Source organism: Lagopus leucura, unplaced genomic scaffold (assembly GCF_019238085.1).
Source record: "Lagopus leucura isolate 7727_CA_CO unplaced genomic scaffold, USGS_WTPT01 Super-Scaffold_739, whole genome shotgun sequence".
Classification (NCBI taxonomy): domain Eukaryota; kingdom Metazoa; phylum Chordata; class Aves; order Galliformes; family Phasianidae; genus Lagopus; species Lagopus leucura.
Genome location: NW_024962255.1, coordinates 10,453,263 through 10,469,550, shown reverse-complemented (window position 1 = coordinate 10,469,550; position 16,288 = coordinate 10,453,263). Strand labels below are relative to the sequence as shown.

Sequence of the window (16,288 nt, the reverse complement as noted above, 5' to 3'; positions counted from 1 at the left end):
TGGTCCCCATATTTTCCCAACATCATTTAAGTTTCTGGAGCAATCTTTTTTCTCTTTTTTTGTCCTTCCTTTTTTTTTTTTTTTTTTTTTTTTTTTTTTAAAGCAAACCATCTACCATATGTTCTCCCCTGAAAGGGGTAATTGTTAACAGATCATTAAAACACCGTGGCGAGTGCTCTGAGATTCCTTCCCTTGGTCTTACGCATTATCCCGTCTCTGTCACCCTTTCAATGCGGCTTTGAGGGCTCTGCTTTTCTAACTTCCTTCTCGGGGGAGAAAAAAAAAAAAAAAAATGAAAGAGCCACTAAAGTGACCCTCTTCACAGCTCTCCTCCTTTCTTTTCAATGTCTTTTTCGACACCCAACAATAATCGGGGCCGGCGTGCTGCAAGCTGGGGGCTGAGGGCTGCATCCTGCCCCGCTCGTGGGCACTGGGGTTCAGGGGCAGCACATGTTGTGGCATCAACCTTGCCCTTCCCTTCTGCAAAAGGGGTCTGCACATCCCTAGCCCTTCATCCCCTTGACTGTGGAGAGTGTGGGCACGGGCAGTGAGGTTTGGTTCCACATTCCCTGCTCAGTGCATTTTCCCCCGATCCCTTGGTTGCTCCCCCCAAGCAGTGCTGCGTTTGCATGGCTCAGCACAGCCTTGCTCTGCTCCTCCGTGTTTCTGAGCAGCAGCATGAAGCCCTAGAACCTATCCCTACCCACCTCCGGCACAGAAGCCTGGCACAGGGTAGAGGGCACTGACACCTGTGTTGAGGCAGATGGGAAGGAAAAGCCACTTGAGTTTAAAAAAAAATAAAAACAAAAAAAAAAACCAGAAGCTCCCAAGCCCGGCACGCAGATTCTCCAATGGCCTCCAGTAGCTCAGTGCCTGTTGCCTGCATGTAACCCTGGGGTCCAGCAGCAGGACGCAGTGATGCCGCCAGTAGCGAAAACATCGGCACGACGCATCGGCAGACGGCAGCAAATCTCTCTGCTCGCTGTTCCCCAGTTCTGCCGTGACGCACAAAGCGTGCGGCTGCCTCCTGCTGCTGGACATGGGCGCAGAGCCCCAGTGACGCGGTCCCACTGAGCCCCTGCATTCTCAGCAGCGACGCTCAGCCACCGCCACGTCCCTGGGCTGCAGACCGTCTCGGGTCCCACAGCGCCCATCCCGCAAAGCCCATCTCCACTTCATCCCGCTCCCATCTCGCTGCAGAGCCGCCCGCACACCCCCTCCCAATCCGTGGCTGAGAGCTGCTCGTGGAAGGGCACAAACGAAGCAGACACCAGCACTCGCAGCACCAAAGGATGCACAGCACAGAGATCTTGAGCAGCTGGTATAAAAAGAAAAAAAAAAAAAAGTTTCTTGTGCTCTGTCAAACCCACACCGCTAGAGGGGGGCTGTTTGTCGTGGCCCCACAGGTTTCCATTGCGCAGTGGCACAGAAGCAGCAGCTCCTAGAGCACTTTGGGGGGATGCAGATCGGAAGTAAGCAATGTTCAGCACTATTTAGCACTCTCAGGAGGAAGCAAGTGCTGCTGGATCCGACCCACCTGAACCAGAGAACCATTTCACGCCGGTATCCATCCCATCAGGAGGGCAGGAACTCCCTGGGAAGGGCTCAGCTGAGTGCCACGAGCTGGGCCACAGTGGGTTCTCATAGAGGCAACCACTGCTGGGATCAGCACAGCCACATGGGCACACTGAATGAGGTGCTGGCAATGGGTCCCCAGTTCCTGCTGAGCACCAGCAGGGAGGAACCAGTAAAACCTACTGCCAAACACTGTGCCAAGAAGTGTGGGTGGCCCCAAACCCTTTGTGCCCTAGCACCCGCTGTGCTGAAGAGCTGCTCCCCAGCAACCCCAAAGATTCTCCCATTATTTTATAACCACCCAACATCTAGCCATGCTTTTCTTGCCCCCTGCTTACCCACATTCCCGGAGCAAAGACCAGAGTGTGCTTTGGAGGAGACAACCAGACACTGCTGATGGGAAGAGAGATGTTCGACCTCTGTAACCACCATCAGCCATGCTGTCAATAGAGAATGGTTGGGCCAAGGTCTTTCCAAGCGCTGTGGAGATGTGGCACTGAGGGATGTGGCTCAGTGGGAAGGTGGGGGTGGGCTGGGTGAGCCAAGAGGGCTTTTTCAACTTGAGTACTTTTCTGATTCTTTTCTGGTAGCTGGAAAAGCACTGAACTTCCTCAGAAATCCTTGGTCAGGAAGAAGCCCTTACCTTCTCAGCACTGAGTGTCCAAATCGTTTTGAAAAAAAATATATATTTTTTTATTTTGACAAGAATCAAATTCAGAAACGTTTCAACATCGATAATTCCCCCCCAATCCCCTCTAACACTTAATTTACTAATGAGGAAAAATACAGTACATATACAAGACTTAAACATCTCATAAACTGATACAAAAGCCAGACAATAACAAACTGCATTAAAAGTCTATCAAGCATTACCTGATTAATCCAACATTGGCATTTGCCCCATCATTAAAAGGCACGAAGGACCGAGCAATGAAGTGTTCAGTGTCACACCCATTACTGTCAGTAAATTGATTGAGATTAGCATAAAAAAGTCATTAAACACGTGTTTAATATTCACCCTTTAGATCAGCAAGAAATCTCTCCTCCAATTTGCAACCAGTAAGAAATTGAAATTGGGAAGGGCACAGAGAGGCTGCCCAGGACATGGGGCTGCAGCCTCACCTTCCAGCATACAGCCAACAGCTTTAACTGCCAGCAAGGCCACCCTGCTTGCAGTGAGGCCCCGGGGTGCACAGGGAGTTGGAAGTGCTGGAGATCCCTTCCAACCCAAGCCATGCTGTCATCCCATGCAGCACCCCGCTCTGGGGCCAGTGGGCAGCCCCCAGCATTCTGCCTGGTTTTAGCCCCTAAAGAGGGAGGAGGGGGATAAGGAGGGAGGAAGGCGACGTGGAATGGGGCACGCGTGGTGATTCCACAGCAGTGTAGGCACGGCGGTTACTTGGTCCGCTTCCCAAAGAGCCAGGAGCAACCTGAGCACGGCACCCAGAGGTCTCATGAGAGCTGAACACACACCCAGAGGCAGCGGAAATGTTAGAAATATTAAGACCACGGGGTAAAGAAGAGACTCTGGTTTTGGTATTCTGCTTTAAAAGAAATACCAAAGAAGAGTTAGAGTTGATCAGTTGCACCCAATGTCCGTAATGGCCACAGAAGCACAAACCAGCACGCAGGCTGACAGGCTCCAAAGGCTCCTGCTGTCAGCCCGGGTAGCACATGCAGCAGCCTGCGCTGGCAAACTCGGGATCGGAGCGTTGCTGCATCTCCCCAAACAGGCTCTCGCCAAGCTTGTGCTCAGCTATGATGTCTTCCACCCGCGTGATGTACAGCAAGGACAGCAGCACCCCCAGGAACTGCAAAACAAGGGCATCGCACGCTGCTCACTGCACCTCATGGCACTGCTTGCACAAAGCACATACACAGCGCAGGCAGAGGGGCACAGCGTAGCATACGCACTGACATAGAACTGTGGAGTATCCCAAATTGGAAAGGACTCATAAGGATAACAGAGAGCAAGCCCAAAAAGCTCCCATCCCAGTTAAGCACAACAAGAAGTGGAATATCTCATATTGAAATTTCTGATGGGCATTTTGCATATAGGAGAAAATACAAGATATTGGGGGTTGGAAGATTCTTGACGTCCCTTCCAACCCTACCCATTCTATGAGAAACGAATAGTGCTTGTGAACAGCTGATATGACAAAAGATTTCCCACAGCACAAAGCAGCACTCCCTGTGGAGCCACGGCCCTTTTACCTGGGGGAGCAGGATGCCCAGCAAAACACCAGCCATGATGCTGTAGTTGTCCAAAAACCAAATGAGCACTGCATTGGTGCACCCACGGACATAGATGACATCTTGGATACTCAAGCGCTGCAAAGCAACAGAGCAGACATTATTAAAAAACTACAAGCCACCTTCTTTTAAGCCGCTCCCCCAAAAGCAGTGCATCTCATTCTAATTGCAGACCACACAAGAAGGACAGAAGAGTCTCTGCTGTTTTTATCAGTGCTTCCAAGTTTTAAATGCAGCAGTGGAAAAATATTAATAGTGGACAAGCTTTGCAATAGCCTACGAAAAGGTCTGCAACCAAAGCAGAGGCTACGTGCCACAGCACAGCCCAGCAGATCTGCTCCTCTTCCAGGAAAGAGCTCTTTCCAAGTATTTCAGATCCCAGTGGTGGGTATTTCATTCTGATGTCCTAAATTGGCTGTACAGAAATTGACTGTAATCACATCACTAATTTGAATATTGATGTGTCCCTCTTTGCTGAGCAGTGACTGTAAGTGGGAGGTTATTTCTGGAAATAAATGCTTCACGCATGTGTCAAACAAGGAATCACAGAAAATGCACAGTCAAGTACAATCAGTTTAATGGTTGCTTTAACTTTTCAGTAGATTCAAGGATGCAGAAGATCTTTTGTTACTGACAAGGATAAGCTCACAAAATCAGAACCTTTTACCATCATGAGGTGGGTGCTGGTTACTTTACCTCTTTGTCAATAGTCTTGTATCCACACATGGTGTTGATAATGTCTGTCTGAAAAGAAAATAAAACGTAGAGTAAAGCAAAAACCCAGAGGTGCCACCACCCCGGGTCATGGGCTGGGGACAGCCACACCACACTGCTTCCTCAGTTCACAACGCAGCCGGGAAGCAAGGAGGGACAGCCTGCAGCAGTGATACTTGTGCCCAACTCAGCCTTGGGGAAAGCAGAATGGTGATTACAGTGGGGAGAACCAAGAGCTAGTCCCAGGACCCCCAGGGTCAGACCTCCACGAGGCAGCTGACCCCTATCCATCCAGGAAGGAGTGCAGTGCCACAAACCGAGGCTGGCCATGACAGACCTCTAAGCTATGGCTGTTTCCATACAACAGCCAGTTCTAATTTTAAGGCTTTAATGGCTTAACTTGTCACATTAAGAAAGCCGGGGATTAAGGCCGTCATTCCATCACGAAGACAACTTTCAACTTGGAAATACCTGAAACCTAAATAATTTCCAATACTACAAGCGCTTAACGAACACATTACAAACCCAAAGCCTGAGTGTTTGCATTCACAGACGCTTACCAAAACACCTTCTGCAGCCATTTAATGCTTTGCTTGAGCTGTGAAGCCCAACCGGCCTGACAAGGCTTATAGGAAAGTACTGCCGTCGACTTACAAACCAAACATAAAGCCCACCGAGATCAAATGAAGCAATGCACACAGTGACAAAGCCAAATGAGAAGAAGAAAATGAGGAAAAAAAAAGCAGAGCTAACTCTACCTTGCTGATACACACCCCAACACAAGGAAAGACATAAAATTGAGATTTCTAAGTGCTAGTGGGTAGGGTCACATCTTTCATGCACCCCAAAAGCCAGGCTCTCCCTTGACCATGTGACAGGCAGGCAAACCAGGTTTGGGGCACTCTGTAGAAGCTCTCCCAGTCCGTTTTTGAAGGCACAAGGGGAGGTCCCAGCTGCAGTAACAGGGCACAGTTGTGAGGGGACTGCCTCTCTCACAGCACTTGAGTCTGACATAAACACATGGCCACCAGCAAAATATTGGACACCAGAGAACTTCATGACATCATCGCTGAATTTTAAACACAACATTTGCTAACGAGACATCATGGCACAAGAAACTGTGCTCAATGGAGATAAATGCATTCAAAACCAAAGTTTGCATACATCCGGGAATTGGATTGTTATCTCAGCTACACTTGTGTAAGTCTTTAATAAATACTTTGACTGGACAATAATTCCTTCAGATTGCCTCAACAGCAGCATGACCAGGGCCTGGCTCATCCTGTACAAGGCTTTTAAAACAGATCTGAAGTTGACCCTCCTACACGAACAGGAGTTTTCCATGACTACAGAGTCACTGAGTAATTACAAACTGTATCTGTGGCTTTCCAGGACAGAAACCAGCCTGTATTTGGAAGTATTTGTCAGACAGCCAAGATTGATGCATCTCCCAATGTTTTCCAAAGGCAGCAGGCTGTACAGTCACGCTGCTAACACTGCCCTGCCCAACGCACAGCCCTGCAACTGCAGCATAGCTACCAGCCCTTATGCTTTGCAGCATCTTGCTGAGCTCTCCAACATTAAATAAAGGGGTATCCATCATCTGGGGTCTTCTTTACACTTCTCAGTTAACTTGTCTGAGTTAACAAACCACATGCTACATCTCCTCTGCAAGAAACCCTATCCCTCCTTCCCCAGTTGGCAATGAAACAAGAGGAAACAGAACTCCTTGCATTCCTCAGAGAACTCCTTGGTTTTAAAACATTCCTGACTTTGGGCTGCTCTTGGAATACACAGTCTATGTGATTACCTGTCCCATGGCATGTGGCATTATCTCTGTTCCCCACAGAAGCAAGAAGAGCCCATTTGTCACAGACAAATAATAGCTCAGTTACAAAATCTATCAGCTCAAACACTGCGTAAAATAAGGAACACGCACCAAACACACGACCTAATAATTCTAAAGGAAACATCTGTGTAGCACCAACAGCCACTGCTTGTTATAGCGTTTCCCTTTACAGCACTGCTGCAATTCTACACACATGAACTGAGCTTCTAAAAGAAAGCTCCAATTGAGAAGGGCGAGACTCAGAAAAACAAGTGCTCCATTGAAACCACACTGAGCAGCCAGACTGCTCTCTCTGAGCCGCCTCTGCCTCCCTTCATCACCAACCGAGGGCAGAAGCCTGAGCTCTCCTGCCAGCTCCACACAGTTGTGGATAAGCATATATCACTTTCAGATACACGACTTCTCAAACACCTCGAGCTTAAAACATAGCTGTTTAGCTTTGGTTTCTCAGAATAAATCTCAGCTCAGCACAGATCTAAACACACTTCTGACACACAAGAATGTGCAAGTGTAAGCAATAGACACCTTTGTACTATACACACTTCTCAGCAATATCCAGCTGGATTACTGAGATTACTATTGCGTTTCTCTTCCCTTCTTTAATCAAACACCCAAGCCCCACAAGGAAAGGGCAGCACCTAACAGGCACCAGTGGGCTATCCATCACAGGTCTCTGTTGGAAGAGCTTCAGGAAACAAGACTCAAAGTGCTGACACAAGTGGCAGGGCTGGCACTGAGTGGGAATCACCACCCACCGCTGGCCCAAGGGACGTGAGCACAATGAGGCAGTGGGTGCCACATTTCAGCAGTGGTGGCAGTGGCTCACCTACACTGGTGCAGAGATAGGATGAGAGGTGATGGCCTCGGGTCGTGCCAGGGGAGGTTCAGGTTGGGTATTAGGATACATTTATCCTCCAAAAAAGCAGTGATGCAGTGGCACAGGCTGCCCAGGGAGGTGGAGGAGTCTCCACCCCTGGAGGTGTTGCAGAGCTGTGGAGATGTGGCACTGAGGGACGTGGGCAGTGGGGGGTGGGTATGAGAGGGCTTTTCCAAGTTCCATGCCTCTATCTTTCTATGACTGAGTGGTGATAGGTTGATGGTTGGACCTGATGATCTTGGAGGCCTTTTCCAACCCTAGTGATTCTTGGATTTGTCCATCTGTGAGGACAGAGGGTGGCTCAGCTAATGAGACAGCAGGCTCACCTTGTTCCGGACACAACACGTATAAGGCACTCCGCAGGCCAGCGGTCCCGGAGCGGCACAGTCATGGTAAGCATTCTTTGACCAATCCGTATAGTCTTCCCCACCGCAACACTTAAACTGCAAACACGACACAGAAGGCAAAGGCAGATTGCAGATAGTTACAGAAACTCTTCTAACAACTGGAGAGAAAAGTAGGAATAAAGCAGTTTTAAGAGCGCTGAGGGATAGGGCAGCTCCCCAGGAATATACATGTACTAGGTAAGTATAGTTATATACACAAGAAAAATACGTAAAAAAAGGGGGAAAAAAATTCCGATTAGACAGGAGCAACAAATATTTACACCTCCTGAATGCTTCCAGAATCAGCCAAGCTATGGAGATCAGTGCAAAATGGGGAAGAAAAGGCTCTTTGATTGCAAGTAGGAACGTTGTTTAATAATATATCTTATATAAAGTCACATCCAACGTGTGAAGGATCAACAATGAAATGCTTTCATGCTCAAGACAAACAGAAAAGGCAAAAAGAGACCCAAGTGGCATTTAAAATATCTGAGGGTGGCACAGCCAAACCAGCATAGCTCAGCATGGACTATCGATTCAACTAACAATATTTCTGATCACATCTAAAAGAAAAAAGTGTTGATATAAGGTATTAAATATATATATATATATATATATATCAAAATATTTCAGGCATAATTTAGTTAGTAGAACTGAGATCTGGCAAAAATAAAATACTGTAAGTTTACATTTGCTTAATACAAATACTCGCTCTGTTTTTTAAAGGAAGGGAGAAGCAGCAGTTTACTTCATCGCCACCATTTATCTCACTGCATATATACAAGATTTTGGGCAGTGCATGGAAACTTCAAAGCATTATGAAGTATTATGACAAAACTTCCTCAGACTTTCCGCGCTGACTCTGTTTTTCAAAGTAGGTTGCCCTTACCATAGCGGTGTCATAGAACTCCACAGCATTTACTGACCTAACTTTTTCAGTACTTTTTATCTGGGATGGCCACAGGCACCACGTAAGTTCTGCAAGCACATTTCTGAACGTTTTCTGTTTTTCCTGTCATCCCTGAACTGCATGGCAATACTCTTCCTTAAGCCAAGAAACATTTCAACACAGCAGCATTAAAAAAATATAGGGCTGTGAGTCAACTGCACGTGCCATTAAGTAATGCTCAGCTGTGCTCACTGCAATTTCTGAATTTTAATTGCAGGTATATACACTTCCACAGGGATTTCATTTGAATAACCACCCTATTAAAGGGCTTGCTATATGGCCTTGAGTGAAAACACATCAACCAGGTTCAAACAGCCCCACTGCCACCTCTCTTCTCCTCTTCCAGCACTTCCAATAGTTAACCATTGGTTTTGGATGTCTTGGACAAGCCAACAGAAACACAAAGAAGAACGTGGGTGGAATTGAAGCTGAGTTTGTCCAAACCTGGCTGTGGGTCCCATAGAAAAATCAAACATTTCAGGGCTCATTGAGAATTTGATTACCACATCCCTGGATCAGTGAGGACCCACCACATCTTAGCATTGCTAAGACTGAGCTGGTCTTCAAAAAAGGAAAAAATAAACAAACCCGCTTTTGAACAGAATCCATGATGTTCTTGAAGTCTAAATCATCGTAGTAATTCTCAATTCCTCTTCTAATGTTATCATTCAGAAACTTGATTGTCTAGAAGGCAAAAGCAAAAAGACTCATCAGTTAGAAATGCCAAAAGTTAAAGAAAAGGTCAAAGTTGTCAGGCTCTGAGCTCCTGATGGAGCTGTAGGTTTCCCTGTTCACAACAGGGGAGTTGAACCAAATGGCCTTCAGAGGTCTCTTCCAACTCTAAGGATTCTGTGATTCAGTAAGTGCCAGCTGTGGGTGGTGAGCACAAAAGGACAGCCTGTTTTCTATTTATTTTTGTAAAACAAGAATGGTTATCATGTTGGAAATTAGAAATGCCACCTCCATTTGTCACACCCCAACGCTTGATACTTGCCCTTGGGATCCTGGGACACACTCTGTCCTTCAAGAGCACCAAACAGATGTGAGCAATAAGGACAAGCAGTTGACAACCAGTGAAAACCCATGACAACCAGTTGTCCCACATCCCCAGTGCACCAAGCCAAACGGGCACGATGGACACGTGCTCACATATACAGGCAATGCTTTCTTTGTAAATACACACCACTGAAGGGTATTTCTTACAACAAGCACAGCTCAAAGAAAAGAAATAGAATGCCTCATATCTGAGAGGGGAATAGGGAAATAAATGGGGGGGGGAAAAAAAAACATTGGGACATGTGCAACAGTCAGCATTTACATGGAGGCTCTTAGCCTGAGCTTCTATTAAATGCTTCCTTCTCCTCCCCATCCTCACCCCAACGCACCCATTCATCTCACAGCACAAACACAAAGCTCTGGCCCCCGACACTGCCACCAACAATCGCACTGGGAAACTGCTTAGCACAAGCAAATCCAACAATGTGCTTTCTATGTACAAAAGCCAATCACTGTTCCTCCTCACCCTCTCAGCAAATACCATTCGGTGTTTACTTCACCTTCTGACCCACGACGTTCCCTCCTACACCACATGGGCTGCAGTGCTCCAACCACGGCTCATGAGAGCACAGTGCACAGGGCCAAAGTGAGCCATGGGGAGCGCCATCTTACTACTAAACACAAAGAACAAAATCTATCATTTTCCATGAGTTTGGGGTTTTTCTTTTTGTTTTTTTTTAAATGAAGGTGCGGTAAGCTTGTACATGTTGATGTTGGCTATAGAACCGAGCTCTTTTGCTTATGGACGTGGGCAGGGAAGAGATGCCACTCTGGTCAAGCATGTTGGCCAGTAAACAATGACTTGGTCTCCAAATGCAAATCTGAACTGGCAACCTGAGAGACAGAAGGAAAATACAAACACACTCTGCAATACATTAAGAGCTGAAAACCCGTTTTGCCTGTACCAAACCACACACAGATATTCTCCAAATTCTCCATCCTTGAGTTCATTTCCAGAACTGATGACCAGTTCCACCCTTCCCTAACCTGAAGAGCCCTGAGGAGCCTGTGCTTATCTTCAGGCTTCCTTCAGCTCTGCTGATGAACTGAACGCCTCTCTTTGCTCAGCAGCACAGCCATAACTCCACACTCATAACCCCAGCTCACCTGGTTTCTGAAAATTAAGGCCACGACAGCACCGGCCAGCTCGATCATCAGGCACAGACCCAGAATGTACATGAACTGGAAAGAAACAACAGCAAGTGAGATCTTACAACAAATCAGAATTGCTCCTTCAAGGACTGTGATCGAGTCTGTGACACTGCCAACTTTCTGAATATGAGATGTGTTCAAAGAAAAATAGATTTTGTTTTGTTCTTATAAAAATTGCTCATGCCACAGACAAGACTTCTTTCCTCGCTTTGATTTCTTTTTCCCCCAGTCAGCAAATCTATAACCTCCTGCTTTGAATGGAAACAAAACTAGGAGGTGCATGTATCATGCTGAGATATTTCTACCTACAAGAGCACCCTGCTTCATAGCAAAGCTCATAAATGCTCAGCTACATGCAGAATGTTACGCTTTTATGCTCCAAAGACAGCAATTACCTGTTAGCTTTCATTTCTTTGGTAAAGTGGTGCTTTAAAGTAATCCAAGCCATTTTCTATCAATTTGTCAGTGTTAAATCAGAGCCAAGTTCTGGCCTTGCTACATTTTGGCACATAGCACATTCATTCGGCACATTCATTTACTTGTGTATGTCTTGTCCCTTCATAACAGCAAAATTCACCACGGAAGCTTCACAATCTCCAGCAGTGTCAGAGCAAACCCATGGCTGATCTCAGGAGGAGGCTTTTCCCAGTCAGTGTAATTTTTGGACACAACCCGCTGGGTGGTAAAACCCAGATTCTGAGCTCAACTGTTTTGGATGGACAGGGTACATGCAGCACCACCTCAGGAGTCCCTGCTCTTCCATCAGTAATGAGTGCTTTAACCAAAGCAGATGTCTTTTGCTTTCACCCCAGACTTCTCCCTGCAGATCCTCCTGTGCCATGCTGCTTTCAGCTCTGCGCCACCCACACCAGTACCACTGTTCCAAGTTACCAGACAGACAGATGTCTTTGCTGCTGCTAAATGGGGAATCAGCCCAAGAAACAGACTGGGGGACTTCCAGGCTCATTCCCACAGCATGAACAGAAAGCGTGCTCTGTGCCAGACAAGGAAGCACAACCCCCAGGACAGGTTCTCAGCCGTTTGATGAGGAGAGCACAACACTTTTCAGCCAAGATCCAGCAAATAGTTTCAAAACTCACTATGACCTCTTGCTTTGGTCTATGTAACATCCTCCCCCACCTCCTCCCCAAGCTAGGGGCAGCCGGGCCCCAGCCATTTCCATGCAATGTGACCAAGGCTGGTTCTTGCTCTTGTGGCTGCCTCTGGTTGAAACAAGAACTTGTTGGAGGAACCACTGTGCCCAGAACTAAACCCTGTGCCTCGTGTTTCCTCAGTCTCCCAGCTGGTAGGCTGCAAGAACCCCCTGAGAAGCTGCAGCCACACCTCGGGGGCTTCCGGCTATGGGGCAGCACTCCAAACATCATTCACCCCCCTGAATGTGCCCACAGTACAGGAACAGGCATGTGCCACAGCTCTAGGCCAACCTCTCAGGGTAGCAGGGAATCAGCTATCAATACCTGGAATCTGCTCCTTCTAAATACACAATGTTTTTAGGTCACTTTTTGCATTTTCAACAGCAGCTTCTCTAAAAAAGCAGCCTGGCTCCCTCCATCCAAAACAGATGACCTCAGGATCTGGGTTTTACCACCCAACAGGATGCACAGGAGATGTTTCCATAGCACAGCTGCTCCCCAGCCTTCTGGAGCACAGCCAGCTCCAGACTCCCATTCCTCATCAGTTTCTCCATGCCCATGGAGCAACAAATCACCCGCTACAAAGTCAGGGAGTGCAATGAAATATTTTTCAGCGTAGACCTAGAAAGGGCCCCAGCTCTAAATCTAATCTATGTGATGATACAAAGCAATAAGCTCTAACTACCATGAAGAAGAAACCAACGGCACTTACTGCTTGAAGAAGGCAGAGGTTGTCCCTCAGTGAAGCCAGCACGCCCACAAAAGACACAAAGAACATGATAATGCCCAGAACGATTAAAATGATGGCTGGGGCTAGGAAGGCACTTTCCAGAGTCTTGTACCTCTGTCTTTCAACTTCTGCATAGATCCCGACAGCGAGAACAAGGCCCCCGATCACCTGGAATGACAACAGAACATGTTTTTCACTCCTGCTGTACCAGATCCATGATCAGGTGGACATGCAACCTGCTGTCACCTGAATAAACCCATGCGAATTCTCGTTTTAAAGCACAGCACAGCCTTAGCAGCGCTCTGGGAACGTGGGCAGCTCGAGGCTGCGGGGTTGTATGCACACCCCCAGGACAACCCGTACCCTGCTGGCACCAGGGGGCAGCCAGCTCAGAGCATCACAGGACGGCTCAGGGTGGAGGGGACCTTCGAGACCACCCAGTCTCCATCCTGTGCCGCAGGCAGGGCTGTGAGACCAAGTTGCAATCCGGGAGGGATAGCGGGAGCTGTGCGCCGCTCCTTCGCCCTCCTCCAAGCGCAACCAGCGGCAGCATCCCAGCCGTCACCGCCCGCTGCGCTCCTGCAAGCACACAGACCGTCCGCCCGTTCACCAGGCGGCAGCCGCTCCGCACCCCGCAACGCTGTAAGGATGATCCCGTTCCTGCGAGCAGAGGGGGAACGCAGCCCTTCCGCAAGCACCCGCCTGCTTACATCCCCATCCCGGCCTCGGCTCGCTTTTCCCCGCAAACCCCTGGGGCTGCCTCTGGGGCTTTCCCACGGAGAAGAGAAGCGACTTCTCAGCACTACCCGTTCAGCCCCGCACGGGTAGCTCTTCTCCTTAAACCGCTCGCTCACGGCAGCGCCTCCCGGTCACAGCGCGGGGGGTGGTTCCGTAGGGTTCCATAGGGCGACGGACACGGGCGGTGCTGCTGGCAGGAGGCGGCCCAGACGCGGCTGCAGGTGCCCGGGTCCCGCGGGGAGCTCCGCCCCGGGCTGCGCCTTGTGGCCGGAGGGACCCCGCGCCCCCGGCGCCGCGATGAAGCGGGGCTCGAGAGCAGCCCAGCGGCCAGCCCTCTTTTCCCAACCACCGCAGCTAGGAAACGCGGGCGGGTTTCATCCCCGTAGCCGCGCAGGGACAAAGCAGCCCCCGCCCCGCCGCTGCCCCCGGCCGTTCGGCTCACCCAGAAGGCGGTGCAGTAGGTGATGAGGCTGAATTTGAGGCAGAGGTAGGAGAGCCGCGCGCAGTACCGCGCCTGCTCCGCGTCCCCCGTCGCCATCCCGCCGCCGCCTCCCGGCAGCACCTGCCGCTCCTCTCCGCTCCTCCCGGCACCGCCGCTTCCGCCCGCGGAGGGCGCGGGCTGCGGGGACGCGTCCCCGGACCGAGCGCGTCCCCGGCAATGAGCGCGTTCCCGATGCCGAGCGCCGCGGCTGCGCGCTGCCGGGAAAGGGCTCGGCCGGGAGCGGCGACGCCGTCACAGAGTCGCGGTTCGCTGCTGGAAGCGGGCAGCGCGGAGCTGCTTGGCTCAGCGGCCAGCCCGGCTACCCGGTGCAGGCAGCGGCAGAGCAGCTCGGAACGTATAACACCAATAACATAGAACAATCATTCCGAGTATTCCTTGCCTAAGTTATCGCCTATTTCGAATGCCTCTGACATCTACCGCCTCGTCCCGTTGGCGTCACTCACAGGTGGATGTCCCTCAGCATCACCCCTGGTTAACAACTCGTGACTTCGGTTGCCCTTTCCCAACACATTCCCTTGTTTTCGTACTCCAGTTTCAGCAAAACATAACCTCAGAGCAGGACACGCTGGATGGGGACGCTGTGTGATAGCATCATCCATTTGCCCATTTGTGTTACTCTGGGGTTTCTATAAGGAAGCCATATGAAAATAGTTGAATAACCTTCTTTTGTCTAAATCCAGGCTTTGCCTCAACACTAAAACAACACCTTTCTGGACACAACTAATAGAGGTCAGCAGTAAATGGCCTTCCTCTCAAAGCTGAGGCCAACATGCAATACAGTGAAAGCCTCCACCACCTCTCTGTGTTATCGTTCCAAAACGCAAAATGTACCTTGTTCACGCTCATTGACCTTCCAGCCCCACATCTTTTGTTTGCATCTCTCACCCTTTGCTCAACCCTCTATCGCGCCAATAGAAAAAGCAACAACGGCAGCAGCCAAACCCAACCCCTGCCTTAGGTTGCCCCTTTCCCCGCTGTGTCCTCAGCAACATTGCAGGAACAGATTTTGCTCATGGCCACGGGCAAGTGTGAATTCTCAAGGAACTTGGAGCTGCCTTTGCAAAAATCACTCCAGTTTGGAAGTGAAAAGGCCAAGAGTGCATGCTCCCAGCCAGCTGGGTGCCAGCCTTGTCGCAGCAATGCCAGCCGGCGAGTAAGGACGATGATTGGAAGTGAGCGCAAATCCCTGGTGACAGCATGACACACATGGGACACATCCTGCTTCCAACAGAGCAGGCATGAGCTGTTGCCAAACAGCCTTTGAAACCTCAGCCTTGCCGTGCTGCTTGTATTTATGCAGTTTGCTCCAGCTCTGACAGTGAGCAGAGCTGTGCTCACTCAGCCCAGGCTTCTCACACACTTTTCTGCACCAGATGGAAGTGGGGCTGAATTTTCAGTAGCTGAAGGGAGATTTCTTCAGAGGGACTCTGAGAACCAGCATCCCCCCTAAGCCGTACCAGAAGTCACTGCTCAGATCTGGCTGTGGCAATAGGCACTGGCAATCCTTCATGCACCAACAGGACATGCTGCTTCCATTTGCATACATTAAATCATACTCCATCTATTAAACATTGATGGCTGAGTCATGTTGCATTGCACAGTCACCATTCAGTGAAACGTATCAAAATGCTGATAAGCTGACAGATAGCTGCAAAGGGCAACTTGCTCAACTCTCGTTGAGGATCATTTCCTTCTTGCTGCAGGAGTTCCCACATAGGCCCTGGATATACAGGGACCACAGCAATGCAGCCACCCCTTGGTCTCAGCCTTCAAATGCTGATACAGCAGCACTTCCATTTCAGAGTTTATTCCCAAATAAACGGAGGGAGGAAAGGAACTTTAAGCACCACTTTGCTGCGTTTCATTTGATGCCAACTTGGTTGTTTAGCTTTTGCCTGTGAGACTCCACCTCCTTTCCGAATCCCCTTAAACCACATACAACATCTGTCCCAGTGCAGCTCCTGCCCAGCACACCAGCAGAGCCGCGTCCCCGCGGTGCTGCAGAGCAGTTGGGCACGCGGTGCCTCCAAAAACCGCCACCACACAATGGGATTCCCATTGGATTGGAAGGATTTGTGGCTTGAAAGATCTATCAATATCTTCTTGTCCCTCCAATAATCTAAAGGAAGAGATTGCCTGGCACCAACTTCGGAAACATCCCTCTTCCTATTTTAAAGGAAAAAGGAGCGCAAGTGGGAAGAGTTCTTCTCTTGGTTTCGCTCTCCGCATGCAGGTTACAATGCCAGGCAGGGAGGAGGGCCTCTCTATCGATCATCTCCTCCTGGCACTCTGCTGCCTCACTCAGAAAACAAGAGAGGACACGAGACACCTCATCCCAAAGTGTTTTTAACTG

At 49.3% G+C, this 16,288-nt stretch overlaps 1 protein-coding gene across 1 annotated transcript; it reads right to left on the bottom strand.

Moving 5' to 3' along the window:
* Nucleotides 1–2,244: 2,244 nt before the first annotated feature.
* Nucleotides 2,245–14,014, bottom strand: TSPAN15 (tetraspanin 15). Its single transcript, XM_042863499.1, has 8 exons — nucleotides 13,876–14,014; nucleotides 12,678–12,863; nucleotides 10,767–10,841; nucleotides 9,192–9,287; nucleotides 7,595–7,711; nucleotides 4,525–4,572; nucleotides 3,790–3,906; nucleotides 2,245–3,386 (listed from the first exon to the last, which is right to left on the bottom strand). Exons 1-8 carry the CDS (start codon nucleotides 13,969–13,971, stop codon nucleotides 3,234–3,236), a joined length of 888 nt encoding a protein of 295 aa, XP_042719433.1. The 5' UTR covers nucleotides 13,972–14,014; the 3' UTR covers nucleotides 2,245–3,233.
* Between the last annotated feature and the right edge of the window lie 2,274 nt (nucleotides 14,015–16,288).